The sequence below is a fragment of the Ovis aries genome, chromosome 4 (genome assembly GCF_016772045.2).
Source record: "Ovis aries strain OAR_USU_Benz2616 breed Rambouillet chromosome 4, ARS-UI_Ramb_v3.0, whole genome shotgun sequence".
Taxonomy (NCBI): domain Eukaryota; kingdom Metazoa; phylum Chordata; class Mammalia; order Artiodactyla; family Bovidae; genus Ovis; species Ovis aries.
The window spans coordinates 113,475,920-113,493,598 of NC_056057.1; the positions used below are offsets into that span (position 1 = coordinate 113,475,920).

The 17,679-nt window shown below is 47.5% G+C and overlaps 1 protein-coding gene across 2 annotated transcripts; it reads left to right on the forward strand.

The window, feature by feature from the left end:
- The first annotated feature begins 1,157 nt into the window (after window positions 1-1,157).
- On the forward strand, window positions 1,158-17,514 carry ZNF212 (zinc finger protein 212). Of its 2 annotated transcripts, none has more exons than XM_027968918.3 (5): window positions 1,158-1,297; window positions 12,782-13,171; window positions 13,252-13,378; window positions 14,354-14,443; window positions 15,215-17,514. In XM_027968918.3, exons 1-5 carry the CDS (start codon window positions 1,274-1,276, stop codon window positions 16,024-16,026), a joined length of 1,443 nt encoding a protein of 480 aa, XP_027824719.1. In that variant the 5' UTR covers window positions 1,158-1,273; the 3' UTR covers window positions 16,027-17,514. The 2 variants fall into 2 exon arrangements, with proteins under 2 accessions (XP_027824719.1, XP_042104916.1); XM_042248982.2 differs by having other exon boundaries at window positions 13,297-13,378.
- Window positions 17,515-17,679: the final 165 nt, after the last annotated feature.

Sequence of the window (17,679 nt, forward strand, 5' to 3'; positions counted from 1 at the left end):
TGTCTGAGTATTACATTTTTAAAAAAATTTTACTTTATATTGGAGTATAGCCAACAATATATATACTACAATATGGACTTCCCTGGTGACTCAGGTGGTAAAGCGTCTGCCTGCAATGTGGGAGACCCGGGTTCAATCTCTGGGTCAGAAGATCTCCTGGAGAAGGAAATGGCAACCCACTCCAGTATTCGTGCCTGGAAAATCCCATGGACAGAGGAATCTGGTAGGCTACAGCCTATGGGGTCGCAAAGAGCTGGACACAACTGAGAGACTTCACTTTCACTTTCATAGCCAATAATAATACTGTGATAGTTTCAGGTGGACAGTAAAGGGACTCAGCCATAGGTATGCATGTATCTATTCTTCTGCCATGGGTTTCCCTTGTGGCCAGCTGGTAAAGAATCCACCTGCCATGTGGGAGACCTGGGTTTGATCCCTGGGTTGGGAAGATCCCCTGGAGAAGGGAAAGGCTACCCACCCACTCCAGTATTCTGGCCTGGAGAATTCCATGGACTGTATAGCCCATGGGGTCGCAAAGAGTTGGACACGACTGAGCGTCTTCCACTTTCACTTCTTTCATTCTCCCCCGTGAGCTTTATACATTTTTTCAATCCGTCAAAGCACCTACCAGAGTGCTGGAGAAACAGAGGTCTACGCGTTGTGTTCCTGTTAGTCGCTCAGTCGTGTCCAACTCTTTGCGATCCCAACAGGCTCCTCTGTCCATGGAATTCTCCAGGCAGAAATACTGGAGTGAGTTGTCGTTCCCTTCTCCAGGGGATCTTCCCTACCCAGAGATCAAACTTGGGTCTCCTGCATTGCAGGCAGATTCTTGACCGTCTGAGCCACGAGGGAAGCCCTCCAAACCACTGAGAGATGAATTTAAATGGAACTAAGTGTTTGATAAGGAGTGGTAAACGTATCACGATAAAAACTTAGACAATTGCTTGTTTAGGGTTTATTAATGAAGCTGTGCTTATAGGAGGTTCGTCTTAAATTTGCAACCTGCCCTTGACTTGGAAAGTCCTTGTCGTCCGTCCCTCTCGGGCTGAAGGCCGAGGTGTTGTTCACCCTCCTGCCGCACGGAGGCGCCAGGGGAAACCCCGCGCGGCGAGGATCGGCGGGTGGTGCCCGTCTTGGCCCGGGAGGGCCGGACTCCCACAATGCACCTTGCATCAACACGGCGCTGGGGGCGGCTGCCGGGAGGTGCTGGCGGGCCCCCCAGGAAACCCCGCACGCAACCCGAGGCGTATTAGACGGGCCCCAGGTGGCAGCCATGGCGGAGCTGGCACCTGCTCGGGTAAGATTCCTTCTCGTGCGGGCCCGGGGGCGCGTTGGGGGTGGGGGAGCCCCTGGCCGGGGGCTGGGCTTCGAGGTGCGGCCCCGGCGGGGCTGGGCGTCGGTAGTCAGCGGCTGGCGCGGGTCCACGCTGACCTTCCCCCGAGGACCCCAGCGCCCTGCCCTCTCGCGGAAGGTTCCCTCCGCGTCGGCCGTATCCCCGGCGTCTTCCTGAGAAACTTCGCCGAGGCTTGTTTCATGTTCTTGGATTTGCTACCGTCCCGACCTGTTTTCGTCGCGCCCTAAGAGAGCCCGTTTCTTGGCTGGTGAGGAGGCGCGGATGGGAAACCCTGAGTCCCTGTCATTGCCAGCGAACTTACCCCGTGTTCCGGGACCCCAGGACTCTGCTTCTCTGTGACCAGCTCGTTCTCGGCCTGATGGGGCAGCCCTCGTTCCTTTTGCCGTGCTCTCTCCTGCTGCAGACTCTGCACTGGTTTGCAGCCGCGCTGGTTGAAGTTAAGGCAGGGCTTTCTCTCCCTGGGGGGCAGGCGTTACCCTCACTGTGTAAGTTGCTGGCTTTTTGTCTGGGAAGCTGTCGATCTTTCCGTCTCCTCTCCCACATGTTCCCATTCAGGGAATGGCAAGACGTGAAGCTTGGGCACGGAGTCGGGAAACCGGGTTTTAGCCCGTAACTCAGCTTTCAGCTATCCAGTCTAGTGATTTTAGGTAACTGTGTTCACTGTAAGCTTCTGTTTCCTTAGCTGTAAATTGAGTGTTTGGCTAGTTACTAGATGATATGGTGGCTCAGACAGTAAAGAATCCGCCTGCAATGCAGAAGACCCAGGTTCTATCTCTGGGTCGGGAAGATCCCCTGGAGGAGGCCTTGGCAACCCACTCCAGTGTTCTGCCTGGAGAATCCCATGGACAGAGGATATTGGCGGGCTGTAGTCTATAAGGTCACAAAGACTAGAACAGGACTGAAGCGACTGAGTTTGCATCACACAAGGTTCTTGGCAGCTCTGACAGTCTTTATTATTACGAAGTGTTGGTTACTTTGATGATATGAGAGGATTTGCTGTAGAAAGGGCAGGTGGAGTTCAGTTGGTCTTCAGGGCAGCATTTCTTGATCTAAAGACACTTTCAGAATCATGTGAGAGGGCTATGGAGATCCTGTTGTGAAAATTTGACCGTGAGCTGGGTGCCTTGTATTTGATTCTTGTGGGAAGTTGGTAAGAACTGAGGGGAAGGATTGGGAGACTTAATACAGTGTGTGTTTTCAATGAATTATGACAACAAGACACAAATGTTCATGATATCACTATATTTACCTTATTTGATTCCTTTAAGCTAAGGTGATCTAGTCAAAGACTTGCCTTTTTTCTCAGACCATGTTATAATACTAAAGTTGGGCTGGAGGATACATTACTAACTTCCAGAATACCTCTTCCTAACTGGTCAGTGCAGTTTCCTACATGTCTTCAACAGATCTTGTTAAAAGGAAGTCTTGTCCTCCAAAATCCCCAAGTATGCTTTAATTAATTTATGGATCTATCAATGCAGAACATATTTAAATTGTTCTCAAGCATATTTCGTTTCTCGTCTTCAGATAAGATTCTGTAACTCTTGTTTGGCCAGTATGGCCAAAGGGTGCCCTGATGAAAACAACGAAAAATCCTGAGGTGAGGGAACAAATATATTTGAAATGTAGTTAGTAGAACATATGAAAGAGCCCAAAGACTAAGTGAAAGAGCAAGCTCTTCAGAGATAATAAGGATTTCTGAAGCCAACTTTGAGGACATTTACTGAACATTCACTGGTAGTGTTTATAACCTCAAGGGACATTGGAAAATAGGCAAAACTCAGAGCCTAAGATGGGAAGTCTCAGACGCCTTCAACTCCAGTCTCATAACATTGAAACTTCAAAGGGCAACCTTAAGGGTGAACTGGAAGTAAGCTCCCACCTCTAGGGAGTGATTGCAGAGAAAATCATGACAAACCTTGGTGCCGAGAGATGGGTACAAGGTGCCCCTTGAGAATTCATGTTGACTCTCCAGTGGGCTTATTGCCTGAATTCATATGACCTCAAATCTCTGAAGTATTCAACACTTAGCTCAGACTTCAAATAATTCTCATAGATAAAATCTAAGAAAAAATGAATTCCCAATAAAAGCTATGCAAAAAGTAATGAAAAACTCTGAGAAAAAGCCAGTAAAATGAATGGACAAAAAATTAGTCATTCAGAGATTTCAGAGGTTGCAATTTCAGAAGAAAAACCTATTGGAATTCCAATAGGAAACACACTCAGTTTGCACTGGAGGCCATGTTTGATGAGTGGTTAATGGCTGAGGATATCATAGGACTGGTGCAAATACAAATACTTAGAAGCCCAGTAGATCCCAATCAGGATAAACATAAAGAAATCTCTACCTAGACACACGATAGTGAAGGTACAGAATACAATGCAGAGACAGTTCTTTAAAAAGATTGGCTTCAAATGAACCATTCTTAAGACTGATGAGGTTCATCTCGGCAACTCTGGAAGCCAACCAGCAGTAGACTAGCATCGTGGAAAGGCTAAAAGAAAATAACTATGTAGTCCCATATTTATACTTCTCAAAAGTGTCTTTTAAAAAAATGGTAAAATGTTTTCAGACAGAACTGACAATTTGTTACTAGTATACTCATTAAAGGAATTCTAAAGAATGTACTTAAGGTACAAGGAAACTTATCCTAAGTGGAAAGTGATAATATAAGAAAATATGATGATCCATTAAAATGGGTAAATCTAAACAACTATTGTCTGAATGAAAGAGTAATACTCTCTTGTGGGTTAAAAACAAAGATAGAGTAAATGCATGGCAGCATCGATATAAACAGTAGGAAGCTGCTGCTGCTGCTGCTGCTGCTGCGTCACTTCAGTCCGACTCTGTGTGACCCCATAGACGACTCTGTGTGACCCCATGGACGGCAGCTCACCAGACTCCCCCGTCCCTGGGATTCTCCAGGCAAGAACACTGGAGTGGGTTGCCATTTCCTTCTCCAGTGCAGGAAAGTGAAAAGTGAAAGTGAAGTCGCTCAGTGGACTCTTTGAGACCCCATGGACTGAAGCCTACCAGGCTCCTCTGTCCATGGAATTTTCCAGGCAAGAGTACTAGAGTGGGTTGTCATTGCCCTCTCCAACGTTAGGAAGAGATGATCAAAATTCAGATGTTTGAAGTCTTTGTAAGCAGTTTCTAGGATGGTTGCTAAAAGACTAGACATTGGCTATATAAGTTAAAATTCAAAAGGGGGAATAATAGAATAAGAAAAAAAATCAGTCTAAAAGAAGGCAAGAAATGGGATGGGATAAATAGCACAATAAGGTAAAAATAAATAAAAATAGACCAACAATTACAATAAATGGAAATGGACTAAGTGTTTTAGTTAAGAGGCAGAGATTGATCTCCCCATCTGGGTTAAAGTTTAGCAAGTGGTTTATAAGAGATACAGCTAAAAGATAAAGCTATAGAAACAGTTGACTATAAAAGGATATGAAAACATGTACCAGGCTAATACTGATCATGGGAAAATTGGGGACTTCCTTGGTGGTTCAGTGGTTAAAAATCCACTTACCAGTGCAGGGGACACGGGGTCAGCCCCAGTCCGGGCAGGTCCCACATGCCGTGGAGCAGCTGAGCTCATGTGCCACAGCCATTGAGCCCTTGAGCTGCAGCTCCTGGAGCTAGTGCTCCACACCAAGAGAAGCCCCCACTTGCTGCAGCTAGAGAAATCCCATGCACAGCGACAAAGACCCGGCGCAGCCTAAAATAAAATAATAAGCAGTATTTTTTTAAAAAGGAAAGTTGGCTTAACTGTATTAATATTGCTAGAGATAAAGGGCTACTACTGCTTTTATTATGGTAAAAGACTTAATTACCATACTGATAGAATGTTTCTAATCTTATGTGCATCTAATTATATAGCCTCAAAATATATTGAACAAAAATTGATAGAACTACAAGGAAAATTCACTGTCATAGTAGAAATTTTAACATAACCTTAGTATTTTATGAATAAAAAACTAGTAAGGGTGTAGTGCATTCAGTAGAGCTTTCTGAGATGATGGAAATATTCTGTGCCCTGTTCAGTAGAGTAGGAACAAGGTACATGTGGCTGTCAGGCACTTGCAATGTAGCTCAATAGCTGAGGAACTGAAGAACTCAGTTTTTAATTAAGTTTAATTAAATTTTAGCATCCGCATGTTTCTGGTGGCTGTTATTGTAGGGTAAGGGAGTTAAGAGAAGGTGAGGTTTGGAAAGAGAATGAGACCAGCATATTACAGGAACAGGTCACCTTTAATGAGGGGAGAAGGGGCAGCAGTCAGACCAGTGAGCTGCTGCACTTACCCAAGAAAAGAGTAAGTATATATAGGCATATATGTGGAAATCTGCTGCCTTGAGAAGGCCTGTTCTTTTCCAAGGTTGTTTGGAGTAGTTAGCTCTTAAACAGCTGGGGCAAGGAATTCTGGCTATCGGCCAGAGGCTGGACCAGCTGGGAGCTGGGCATAATCAACCTTAATGTCCATTTTTTTTCTTCCAGTGAGAGAATTCTTTTTTTTTTGCATAGATGGTGGGGAGGACCCAGAGGGGAGTTTTAACTCCAGGCTATTTTGAGCTGTGTAACTTTCCTTCAGTTATATTGTGCAGCATGAAGATAATAATTTTGTATCCACATAGCTATCAATATATAATTTCAGTGTTTAGAGAGATTAATGAAGAAAAAAGAGAGAAGGCAAAAATGCCCTATTAGAAATGCAAGTGTGTTCTAGTGGTTGATGCTGACTGCAGACTGGGACCTTAGGCAGAGCTGTTGAACAGAACATGACCATTACCACCAAGATCATCCCTGTCCATGTGGCTTGGGATTCTTCAGGTGATTCTAGCACGTGCCCATAATGTGCTCCACTTGACCTGGAGTGCGGTAGACCAAACTGTCCTTGACAAAGCCTCCTCTAGTTGCAGATTTGTGAGCAAAATACATGTTGTTGTCTTAAGCCACTATGTTTTAGAATTATTTATAATATAGCAATTGATGATTGGAACAGATACCTATGGAATATGTTTAAATAGCAAAAGATATTTAAAATGTTAGAAAAGGAGTAGGTAGTGTGAGTGGATTGAAACATTTTTATTCTAAAGATGTCATTTCTCAGATTTATCTATGAATTTGATGCAGTGCCAGACAAAATCTCTAAAGATATTTTTTTGTGAAACCTTTCAAACTTGTAGACTATGACCAGGCCAAAAATAATCACGATACTCCTGTGAAATAAGTAGGAGGACTTGTACCAGGTACCAATAATTATCAAAAAGCTGTGTCATTAAGATGGTAATTTTGGTAAAGCAGTAGAAAATTGACCCATAGAACAGAAGAGAGATGCCAGAGACAGACTGATTTCATGTATGAAAACTTGATTTATGACAGAGGTAACAGGTAAATGATGGGTTTTTCAGTATATAGTATTAGATCTGTTGAATTCCCATGTGAAAGTTGAGGCTTGCACTGTACACAATACTGTCTCAATTCTGGTTGAGATAAATACGTAAATATGAAAGTCAAAACTATCAAGTGTTTAGAAGACAGTATCGTGTGGTACAGATGTTTTTTGCACACCTGACATGAAAGTTCAAACCAGAAGAGAATTAATACTGATAAACTCACCTACATTAAAACTTTATATTGAACAGTAATAAAGAGAATTTTAAAATGAGGCACGAATAAGGGAAGTGATTTGTAATACATATAACTGATAGATTAGCATACAGAATCTACAAATTGTATCAGACAACCTCTTAAATACTTAGAGAAGTCAGATAACCCAAAAGATAAATGGACTAAAGACTTCAGCAGTGAAGGGGAAATTTGAATGGCCAGTAAACATTAAGGAAAGATGCCTGTCCCTTGCTAGTAATAACAAATACGAAGATGAAAACCATAAAGAGATGTCATTTCAGATCTATAGAGGGACATGCACAAGGGTTTCCCTGGTGTCTCAGAAGGTAAAGAATCTGCCTGCAGTGCAAGAGACCTAGGTTCGATCCCTGGGTCCTGAAGGTCGCCTGGAGAAAGAAACGGCTTCCCCCTCCAGTATTCTTGCCTGGAGAATTCCATCGACAGAGGAGCCTGGGGGCTACAGTCCATGGGGTCGCAAAGAGTCAGACACAGCTGAGCAACTATCACTTCCAGTTTGCTAGAGGGACACAAATGTTAGTTTGACAGTAACAAATGTTTCTGATATTGTGCAACAGCCAGAATACTTAGAGACTTCTGATGGGAGTGAAATTGGTACAACTACTTTGGAAACCATTTGGCATTATCTGTTTACGTTCAGGATGTGTATACACCCTATGAGCCAATAATTCCCTTCCTAGCACTATGCCCTTGGGAAACTTGCCCATCTCCACTAGAAGCCAGGCACAGTTCTATTCATCATAGTACTGTTTGTAGTGACAAAGATGAGGAAACATCAGTAGTGGGATGGAAAAGTAAATTGTGGTGAAGTCACGTGGTAGAATATTATACGGCAGTGAAAATGAATCAACGCCACCTGCAATGCCAAGTTGTTCCTGGAGTTGCAGAAGAGTAACTTGTTTATGTAAAATCCTAAAACATGGAAAATTAGAAGAATATATTTTTTGGAAACAAATATGGTAAAAAAAAAAATGAAAAAGGGCAGTTAATAGTAAAAAAACAAATTTGGGATAGTAGTTACTTCAGAGAGTTGCACGAAGGACTGTAAAGCTGATATACAGATCGCACATATGCGTGCGTGCGTACCCTGCCGTGTTGTGCTTTGCTTTACTGCACTTGACGGTGTTTCTTAGCAGTTGAAGTTTCTGGCAACTCTCTGTCAAGCAAGTCTGTCATCTGCCAGTTTTCCAACATATTTGCTCACCTCCTATCTCTGTGTCACGTTTTGGTGATTCTCAAAATATTTTAAACTTTTTCATTGTTATTACATTTGTTATGGTGATCAATGATCTTTGATGTTAATACTGCAGAAAGATTCCAGCTCCCTGGAGGCTCAGATGGTGGTTAGCATTTTTTATCAATAACCTACTTTTTAATTAAGGTATATACTGTTTTTTAGACATAACACTATTACATTAGATTACAGAATAGTGTAAACATACCTTCTCATATGTACTAGAAAATCAGAAAATTCATTTGACTTGTCATACCTGCTTTATTGTGGTGGTTTGGAACTGAACCCACGGTATCGCCAAGGTATTCTCAGTGTGTGTGTACACATATGTGTTTAATTAAATAGCTTTTTTACCTGAATGCTGGTTACACAGAGATTTGTTGTCACTACTTTATATAATTTTCTGTATCATGTAAATGTTTTTTACCTATTCAGTCGCCTGTCTCAGCGCTAGAAGCAGCCTTCAATACCATCTAGGCCAGCTGTGTCACGCATCACTTTAGAGTCTTGCTTAGTGTTTTACTCAAGCAGCGTGTAGGTTTCCTAAGAGCAGGAACTGTGTCTCATGGGTAGTGACTGTGGGTTTCAGACCATAGCTGCAGGCCCGGTGTATGATACATGATCTGACAGCAAGATACAATTTGCAAGCAGGACTGTCCCAGAAAATCCAGAAATATGTGCGTGTAAGTGTACTTTTTTAAAGATTTCTCGTTTCCATCAGGAGTATTCTTATGTATGAAATCTAAGGAAAAAATTATAGAGAAGTATGTATTTAGTGAAAAAGTCAAACAAGCAATAGTTTATAATCAAAGATTAAAATCCCTCTCGCATCCTGAGGCTGACTTGTGTTAGTGTAGTTTGGTGAATGTCTTCCCACACCTTCCTGTGTGCTAAAAGAAACATAAACACTTATCTTGTCTCTTCTTTAGGAAAATGAAGTCGTAATAAATGTATTTCCCTCAGAGTTGGCTTTTATCCTATCAGTGTATGATGAGCATTCTTCCAGGTCATTCATGTAGGTCTCACTCATTCTTTTTAACAGTTGTGTAACACCATCTTTGTGCCACAGTTTATGTAACCATCCTCTTCTTAATAGACATCTAGAGGGAGTCCCTTGTGGTCCAGCGGTTAGGACTTGGCACCGTCACCGTGTCCCTCGTCACTTGCGTCGTGTCTGGACTCTTTGCGACTCTGTGGACTGTAGCCTGCCAGGCTCCTCTGTTCATGGAATTCTCCAGGCAAGAATACTTGAATGAGTTGCCAGTTCCTATTTCAAGGGATCTTTCCGACCCAGGAATCGAACCTGCGTTTCTTGCATCTCCTGCACTGACAGGTAGATTCTTTACCCACTGAGCCACGTGGAGAGCTGGTCACTACTGTGGCCCAGGTTCAATCCGTGATCGGGGAACTATCCTGTAAGCCACTTGGTGCAGACAAAAAAAAGACATCGAGATTATTTCCAGGTTTTGGCTCTTCCGAAGAATGTTGCCAGTAATCAGTCATCTTCGTGTGTATGTCGATGAATAGTAATGTTTATTTTTGAAGAGTCCTTTAGTGGTGTCACTAGGTGAGAGGGTTTTTAAGGACCTTTTGGATATTTTCTTCCCTCAAAGTTTGTTCCAGGAATGTTACGAAGGTACCAGATTTACCACTTCATAGTCAGCTCTCCTTGTTGTTCCCTTCCCCTCTCTTTCATATTTCTCAACCAGGTCGATGAAAAGTGATTTCACTTGGTTGTATCTGCGTTCCTGACTGCTAATATGGTTGTCTTTGCATTTGCTTACTGACCGCCTACATTTCCACTTTTGCAAATTATTTATAGTCTGCAGTTTTATGTTTGGGTTATTTATCTTTTCTTCCCGATTCATATCCTGTTTACAAATATTCTCTTCCTGTTTGTTTCTAGACTCCGTTTATGGTATCTTTTATGATAGCTAACATTTTCTCCTTCCTTGATACTCTGTGTCCTATTTACTGAGACATAATTTACATACAGTAAAATTCACTCCTTAAGCATAACTGTAGTTCAGTGAGTTTTGAAAAATGTGTAGCCATCATATTACCAAGTTATAGGATATTGTCATCATCCCCAAAAGTACCCCCTAAGAAATTAATTTCCTCCACTCCAGTACTCTTGCCTGGAGAATCCCATGGGTGGAGGAGCCTGGTAGGCTGCAGTCCATGGGGTCACGAAGAGTTGGACACGACTGAGCGTCTTCACTTTCACTTTTCACTTTCATGCATTGGAGAAGGAAATGGCAACCCACTCCAGTGTTCTTGCCTGGAGAATCCCAGGGACGGGGGAGCCTGGTGGGCTGCCATCTGTGGGGTCACACAGAGTCGGACATGACTGAAGCGACTTAGCAGCAGCAGCAGCAGTCCCAGCCCCTGGCAACTGCTGGTCTCTTTGGTGTCTGTAGTTTTGCCTTCTCCTGAATGTCATGTAAGTGAATGCAGTATGTAGCATTTTGTGTCTGGTTTCGTTCACGTTTGTGATTTTGAGATTCATCCATGTTGTTACAGGCATCAGTAATTTGTCCCTTTTTAATTGCTGAGGAGGATTCTGATATAAGGTGGAGAAGGAAATGGCAGCCTGCTCCAGTATTCTTGCCTGCAGAATGCTATGGACAGAGAAGCCTGGTAGGCTACAGTCCGCGGGGTTGCAAAGAGTCGGACACGCTGAGTGACTAACACGAACCATTCTGATATAAGGTGTATCTTTCCTAGGCCTGCTGTTACAAAGGCCAGCCAGCTAGGTGGCCTAACCAACAAATTGATTGTCTCTCAGCTCTGGAGGCTAGAAGTCTGCAATCCAGGGGCCCGCAGGGTTGGCTCTTTGCGAGGGCCGTGGGGCAGCGTCTGACCCCTGCTCTCCCCTGGTTTCTGGTGGCGCCCCTTGGCTGGTGGCAGCGTAACTCCTCTGCCTCCAGAGCTGCGTGTTCGCCTGCTCCTGTGTGCCTTCCCTCATTTCTCCCCCATTCTTAGGGCGCCAGTCACTCTGGATTAGAGCCCACCCTCCTGACCTCATTTTAACTTGATAGGCGGTGAGACTATCTCCAAGTCAGATCACATTGTGAGGTGGGGGGTTAGGACTTCCTCCTGTCCTTTTGGGGGACATAATTCAACCCATAACGAACGAGTGGACCGCCGTTGGCTTGTTTATCCGTTCACCAGTTGATGGATATTCAAATTGTTTCTGTCATGATAATTTTAAACAAAAGAAAAGAGGAAGCTTGGCTTGCCTGCTCTTCTTAGCCTTTGAGGACATGGGAGAGGAGGGATGTTATTTCTCTGCTCAGATCCCAACCCACCTTCCTGTTTGGAAAACAGTGCTAGCAAGTAACACAGTGCAGGGCCACAGAAGGGAAAGAGATGCTGAAAAACTAGAGACTTAAGAACAGAATGTGTGGGGAAGTGAATTTATCCAGTAATTGAATTTTTTGGTTTCATTTGTATTTTTCGTTTACATTAAACTTCTTTACATGTTTTTTAAGCGGGATATTTAAGCCTTTGGCTTAAATAGCTCAGTAACAAACTGAGTTGGTTACCTGGAGTAGGTCACGGCCAAATTTAAGTGTTCAGTTCTGTGCCATTGGTTGGCCTCATCTCATCCCCTCTTTCTCTAGACCATAAGCTCAGGCCCTGGCAGTTCTTCTAAAGCTATTTCCTTCCAATGTCTTGTTCTCCATGTCCTCATTATAGTTAGAGAAGCAGCCTTGAATAAAGTGTGTGCCATATAATAGAATATGAAGCTTTGGGGTTTAAGACTGCCATGAACACAGTGTGGGCAAGAGGACAGCTCAGAACACTTCCCAGGTGCTGGTTTTATTAGCTCTGAGCTTCAGCCGCTGTCAGGGACAGACCCTAAAAACGTGAAGCCTCGGGACAGTGCCAGAGGACTCAGTCCGGTCATTTAAGTAGATGTTTCCGAAGGACTCAGTTTTCACTCTCCTGGTTGGTAAGGTGCAAAGGTGGATGTGGTGAGTCTTGTAGGTGCTGCTAAGGAATTTTGTCTTGATTGTGGGGAGCCACCTGCAGGGCTGACGTGATCCACTGTGAAGTCTGGCAGGAATGTGGAGGTGAGAGTGGATGGAAATCACATCATTTATCGTAGCAGAGTATCACACAGACTCTATAATATCAAATAGAAAAAAAATGGCTTAAAGACATGAATACTGACACTGGAAAGGCGTACTGAAGAGGCTGGCTGTGAAACGCAGGCAACAAGACACTTACAACACGATGGCAGCTTTGTTGAAGTATAAAATAAGTTAGAAGATGGGGGGCGGGGGGAACCTTGTAGGAAACCTACCAAGATCCCAACAGCCTATTTCTGGATGGTGATATTTTACATACATGCTAGTTTTTTCTTGTTACGGCATATACGTGTAATTTGAAGTATCAGAATATAAAGGCACGTGCTTTTTAAACTAAAAAAAAATGTAAAAACGGGGTGCTGTAGCGTTCCTGGACCCCTTGTGTGTTTCTAACCTGTTGTTTGGAAGAGACGCTGACCGCCTGACCCTGCACCTGGTTCTTCAGCACAGGAGGAAACACTGCTCCAGCCCTCTGACTTCTTCCACGCCACCCCTGCAAGCACTGGAGAAAAGCCCCTACCTGGAGACCACAGAGATCTCGCTCTGGACTGTGGTGGCCGCCATCCAGGCTGTGGAGAAGAAGGTGGAGTCCCAGGCCGCCCGCCTGCTGACTCTGGAGGGGCGGACGGGAACAGCCGAGAAGAAGCTGGCCGACTGCGAGAAGACGGCCGTGGAGTTCGGGAACCAGCTGGAGGGCAAGTGGGCCGTGCTGGGGACCCTGCTGCAGGAGTACGGGCTGCTGCAGAGGCGGCTGGAGAACGTGGAGAACCTGCTGAGGAACAGGAACTTCTGGGTCCTGCGGCTGCCCCCGGGCAGCAAGGGCGAGGCCCCCAAGGTAAGCCCGATTCTCAGGGGCTGGCTTTTCCTTTGTATCTTTGATCGGAGGCCCTCACTGTGTAACATTTGTGACTCCAGGTGTCCAGGTCACTTGAAAATGACGGCATCTGCTTTTCGGAACAGGAGTGGGAGAACCTGGAGGACTGGCAGAAGGAGCTCTACGCCAGCGTGATGAAGAGCAACTATGAGGCTCTGGCCTCTCTGAGTAGGTATCGGTTTCTTCCCTAGACCTCGCCCTCAGACATCCTGCACTTCCTGACCGAGGCGCTTGTGACCCAGGCTACACCTGGGGTTCTCGTGGCTGTGGGTCCTCTCTTGGCCTCCGCCGCGTTGAGTAATGGGAATCTCAGGCCCTCGGTTTAGGAAGACTCTTGGGAAGGTTTTGTATTCATGTAGTCAGTTCTTGATAGTGTTTATACTAATAGATAAGATGTCATCATATGCGTTAGAGTGTAACACAGCTAGGATACCTCAAGCTGTTTTTAATACTTAGGACGGCTTGACAAGAAGTCCATTGTTACCTGGGATGGGCAGGCAGCAGGGACTCACCAGTGTTTCTTGGCATTTATCTGGAATTACAGCCAGTCCTGTGGTTTGAAAGTTCATGCTGTGTTGATTAGAAGTGCTGCTTTGATAGATGTTCGTCTTTATAGGTAAAATAATAAACGCATTTTGTTTGGTTCTAAACTCCTTTAGAACCGAGGTCCATGGAGGCTTGTCCAGAAGGCTGCTGTGACCGGAGCGGAGGGAGGGAGAGGGAAGGGGCAAATGGTCAGAGAGGAGTCTGTGACCTTGGCTGGGTCACTGGTGCTGGTGGCTGTTGCCTTGTCTGTCCCAGTGGGGACAGCAGTCCTGACCTTGCCTTGCAGGGCTGTGGCCCAGATGAAGTTAGAGCCCCGGAAAGGAGCCCCCGACCGTGGGAGGTGGGGGTGGTGTGGGGAGGAAAGCAGGGAGCTCTGGGGCCTGGCCCCCAGCGCCTGAGAAGGAACGTGAAGGCAGCCGTTAGCCGAGTGGCTCCTTCGAATTGGCCATGACTTTCTGAATTGTCCGAAACTGCTCGGGAAAAGTGACGGTGAATCTTCTGAAGTTTTACTGTCAGCTCCTTGACCTCGGTTGCCTTGTTCCCTGGCAAATGACCAGTCCTGTCTTCTGGGCTCACACTGTGCCCTTTCCAACCCAGAGGTGCTTGGCCAGCCCGAAGGAGAAATGGAGTTGGGTGCAGAGATGCCGGGTGACTTGGAGGAGGAAGAGTCTCGTGGTGTCCACCCAGGTGAGTGGCTCCAGAATATTCCAGCCCCGTCCCGTCCCCGGCAGCCTGTTGTGAGCTTTACCACCACCAGACTGCCCCGTGCTGATCGGCAGTCACCTTGTCCGGCGTTGTTTGTTCTAAACTCCTTTATGGTTGTCGTCAGGTCACCTCTTACACGTGGCTCTTACCTCCTTCACTACTGCGGGGAGTCCTTAAGACTCGCGGCCGCCTCGCCTTTCCGTGTGCCGTAGGGTGGGGTGCCTAATAGACCGGAGTCAGAACCCGGCGGAGACTGAGAGCAGGGTGGGTCAGAGCTGCAGGAGTGAGGCTCGCTGGGTAAGAGGCAGGAGAAGCCACCGGGAACCAGGTCATCTGGGGAGAGTCTGCAGGAAGAACGGAGCTGGATGTGTGGATTTCTAAGGTACAGGTTTAGGTGTGTGTTTGTTTTATTATTCACATTTATTATTTTAACACTCTTAACACTTAAAGTAGCTTATACCTGTGTTTATCTAGCCATTTTCTACAGAGGTTGAAAGCAGATCTGTGGACAAGCTTGGAGAATATGACAGTGTCCTGTAAGCACACCGTGTTCAGAGTCCAGCCAGCACGTCTCTCCCTGAGCACAGTCTAGTTTTTCAGGCCTTGCAAGCCGCTCAGTCTCCTCTTTTAGACTGTCCCGGTTCCCTTGGTCCTGGGGTACTCTGATTTGAGCCCTTCTGAAGCTGGCCAAGGCGCGTTTAGCTCTGAGACAACCTAGACTGTGCTCTCTTTTGTGGCTCTTTCTCTCGGCAGCCGAGGAGGTCGTGGCCAAGCAGGAGACGCGGTACACGCAGGACAGCTCCGCGGACCTTCCCGGAAAGTGCTTGGGCTTTGCCGACGAGCAGGCTCTCCGGAGCCCGGAGCAGGCTGAGCTCTGGGATGGGCAGGGCAGTTCCATCCTCTTGGAGTCAGGTCCTGGGGACACTCGTCTGCAGGAGCCCACCGAGGATGGGAGAGACCCTGGCAGCGGCAGAACTCTGGGCTGCACCCCGAAGCGCAAGTGTCACAAGCAGCTGCAGCCGGGTCGGGAATGTGGGCAAGGCCTGCAGCTGAGAAGGGACAGCGCTGGGCCCTGCGGATGTCCCGAGTGCGAGACCCCACACCCGCGGACGCCCTCGGAGCCAGAGGCGAGCCCCCGGCCCCGGCCCCAGCTTAAGCCGCTGGCCCGGAAGGCGCAGCCGCTCCAGTGCGACGCGTGCGCGACGAGCTTCCGCTGCCGGATGAGTCTGCTGACCCACCAGCGCTGCCACCTGCAGGCCGCCGCCCGGGCCGGCCGCCCGGCCCAGGAGCGGTTCTCACCCAACAGCCTGGTCGCCCTGCCCGGCCACATCCCCTGGAAGAGGAGCCGGGGCTCCCTCCTCTGCGGTTACTGCGGCAAGAACTTCAGCCACCCATCGGACCTGGTGCGGCACCAGCGCATCCACACGGGCGAGCGGCCCTACAGCTGCCCCGAGTGCGAGAAGAGCTTTGTGCAGAAGCAGCACCTGCTGCAGCACCAGAAGATCCACCAGCGGGAGCGGGGCGGGCCAGCCCTGCAGCCCGCCAGGCCCGGCGGCCTGCTCTAGGGGTGCCAGCCCCTCACCCAGTGGAGGGGGGGTGGGGGGAGCTGGCACTGTCCCCCAAAAGACACTGCAGAGTCGGGCACTGACTTCTTCCTGAGGGGGCTCTCTTTGGTTTGCTTTTGTGACCGGGCGCCAGGCCGAGCCCAGAGGCTGTCCTGAAATCCAGGGGAGGCAGGGAGCCTGGGCCAGGCCTCTCCTGCTGTCTCTGGTTTTCCCGTTGGAGCCAAAAGTCTCAGGCTGGGGGTGGCTGTCTGACCCTGCCGGGCTAGTGACCTCTCCCAGCCTCTGGGTCTTCCCAGGGATTGAGTCGGACCAGAGGAGTGAGCAGGCATGTGGGAGCACAGCCCCGTGGGTCCTCCTCTTCCGTGGTCTGATTCCTGACAAGTGGAGGAGGTAATTAAAGGGAACTGCTTACCCTGCTCTGAAGAACCTTTTTTGGGGGAGGGTTGGGGGGATTAGATTTTAGTTTATGAAGAAAGCCTGGCGCTCTTTAAATTTTCAGAGTCGTAGAAGTTGTTCCTAACAGGGACCTGGCTTGCCCTCCAGGAGGGAGTCACTCATAGGCTCGCTCAGCCCACTCAGGTTCAGTCAAGCCAGAGGCCGGGACGCAGTGCTGAGCACCCTGTCGTGGGGGTCCTGGGCTCTCCAGGGGGCCTAATCAACCACAAGGGACAGCGTGGTGAGGGAGCCCCCAGAGCCCCTGCTGGGTGTGAAGGGTCCAGGAAAGGAGCTGGGGTATGGCTGCTCCTGCACGGGCGGCTCCTCCCTGCCCTTCCAGTCCGTCCCCGCTGTGGTTCCACAGCCTCCCGGGGTGGAGAGCTCCGTTTTCACTTCGGTGGTTCAGCTTGTTCCCATGCAGTGGTCCCTTGAGTTGGTCCAAGTTACACCAGTTGTTTGTTGAGGTTGTTCAGATCACACACACTCCACAGTTGTTCTGGGCCTGACTTCCTGAGAAGATGGAGAAAAAGCACCGTGTCCCTTAGGGGTGTTGGATGCCCGCCCCCTGTTGTGTGGGGGAGGTGGGAGCAGGCTCCTGGGTCCTGTGTGAGTGTCCCCTTTGATGATTTGCAGTTGGCCTAGAATAAAACTTGCTACTGGCAAAAAAAAAAGAAGTGCTCCTGTTTGATGTCTTTCTCCATTTGTCGAGAATTCCCTCCTACAGCCAGGGTGAAGGCCTAGTGGCATAGCCTGGCCTGCACCTTCCTTAAACCTGGGCAGCAGAGAGGAGGGCACGCAGGGGATACTCACCAGTATCTGTGGTGGTCGAGGGCTGCAGACAGGCCAAGTGTCTGAGTCGTGGGAGGTGGGCGATAGGGAGGGCAGGTGAAGTGCCGTGGTACACGAGGAGTCTTGGGGAGACAGGAGTGTTGGCTTAGGTGTCCACATAGCCGTGTGGGTCCATCTTAAGTACTTGGTGCTGATGGGAAATGTAAGAAATTGAATGAGCTCTGTAACACAGTACTATTTCAGTAAATGAAAAATGTGTGTGTATGTGTGTGTGCGTTGCTCAGTCGGGTCCGAGTCTTGGCAACCCCATGGGCTGTATCCCGCCAGGCTCCTCTGTCCACGGGATCAAATCATTTGTTAAGAACACACAACTGAAAAGTTCTGTACAGGCTTTATGGTTGCCCATGAGATGAGCGAGAGGGATGTGGA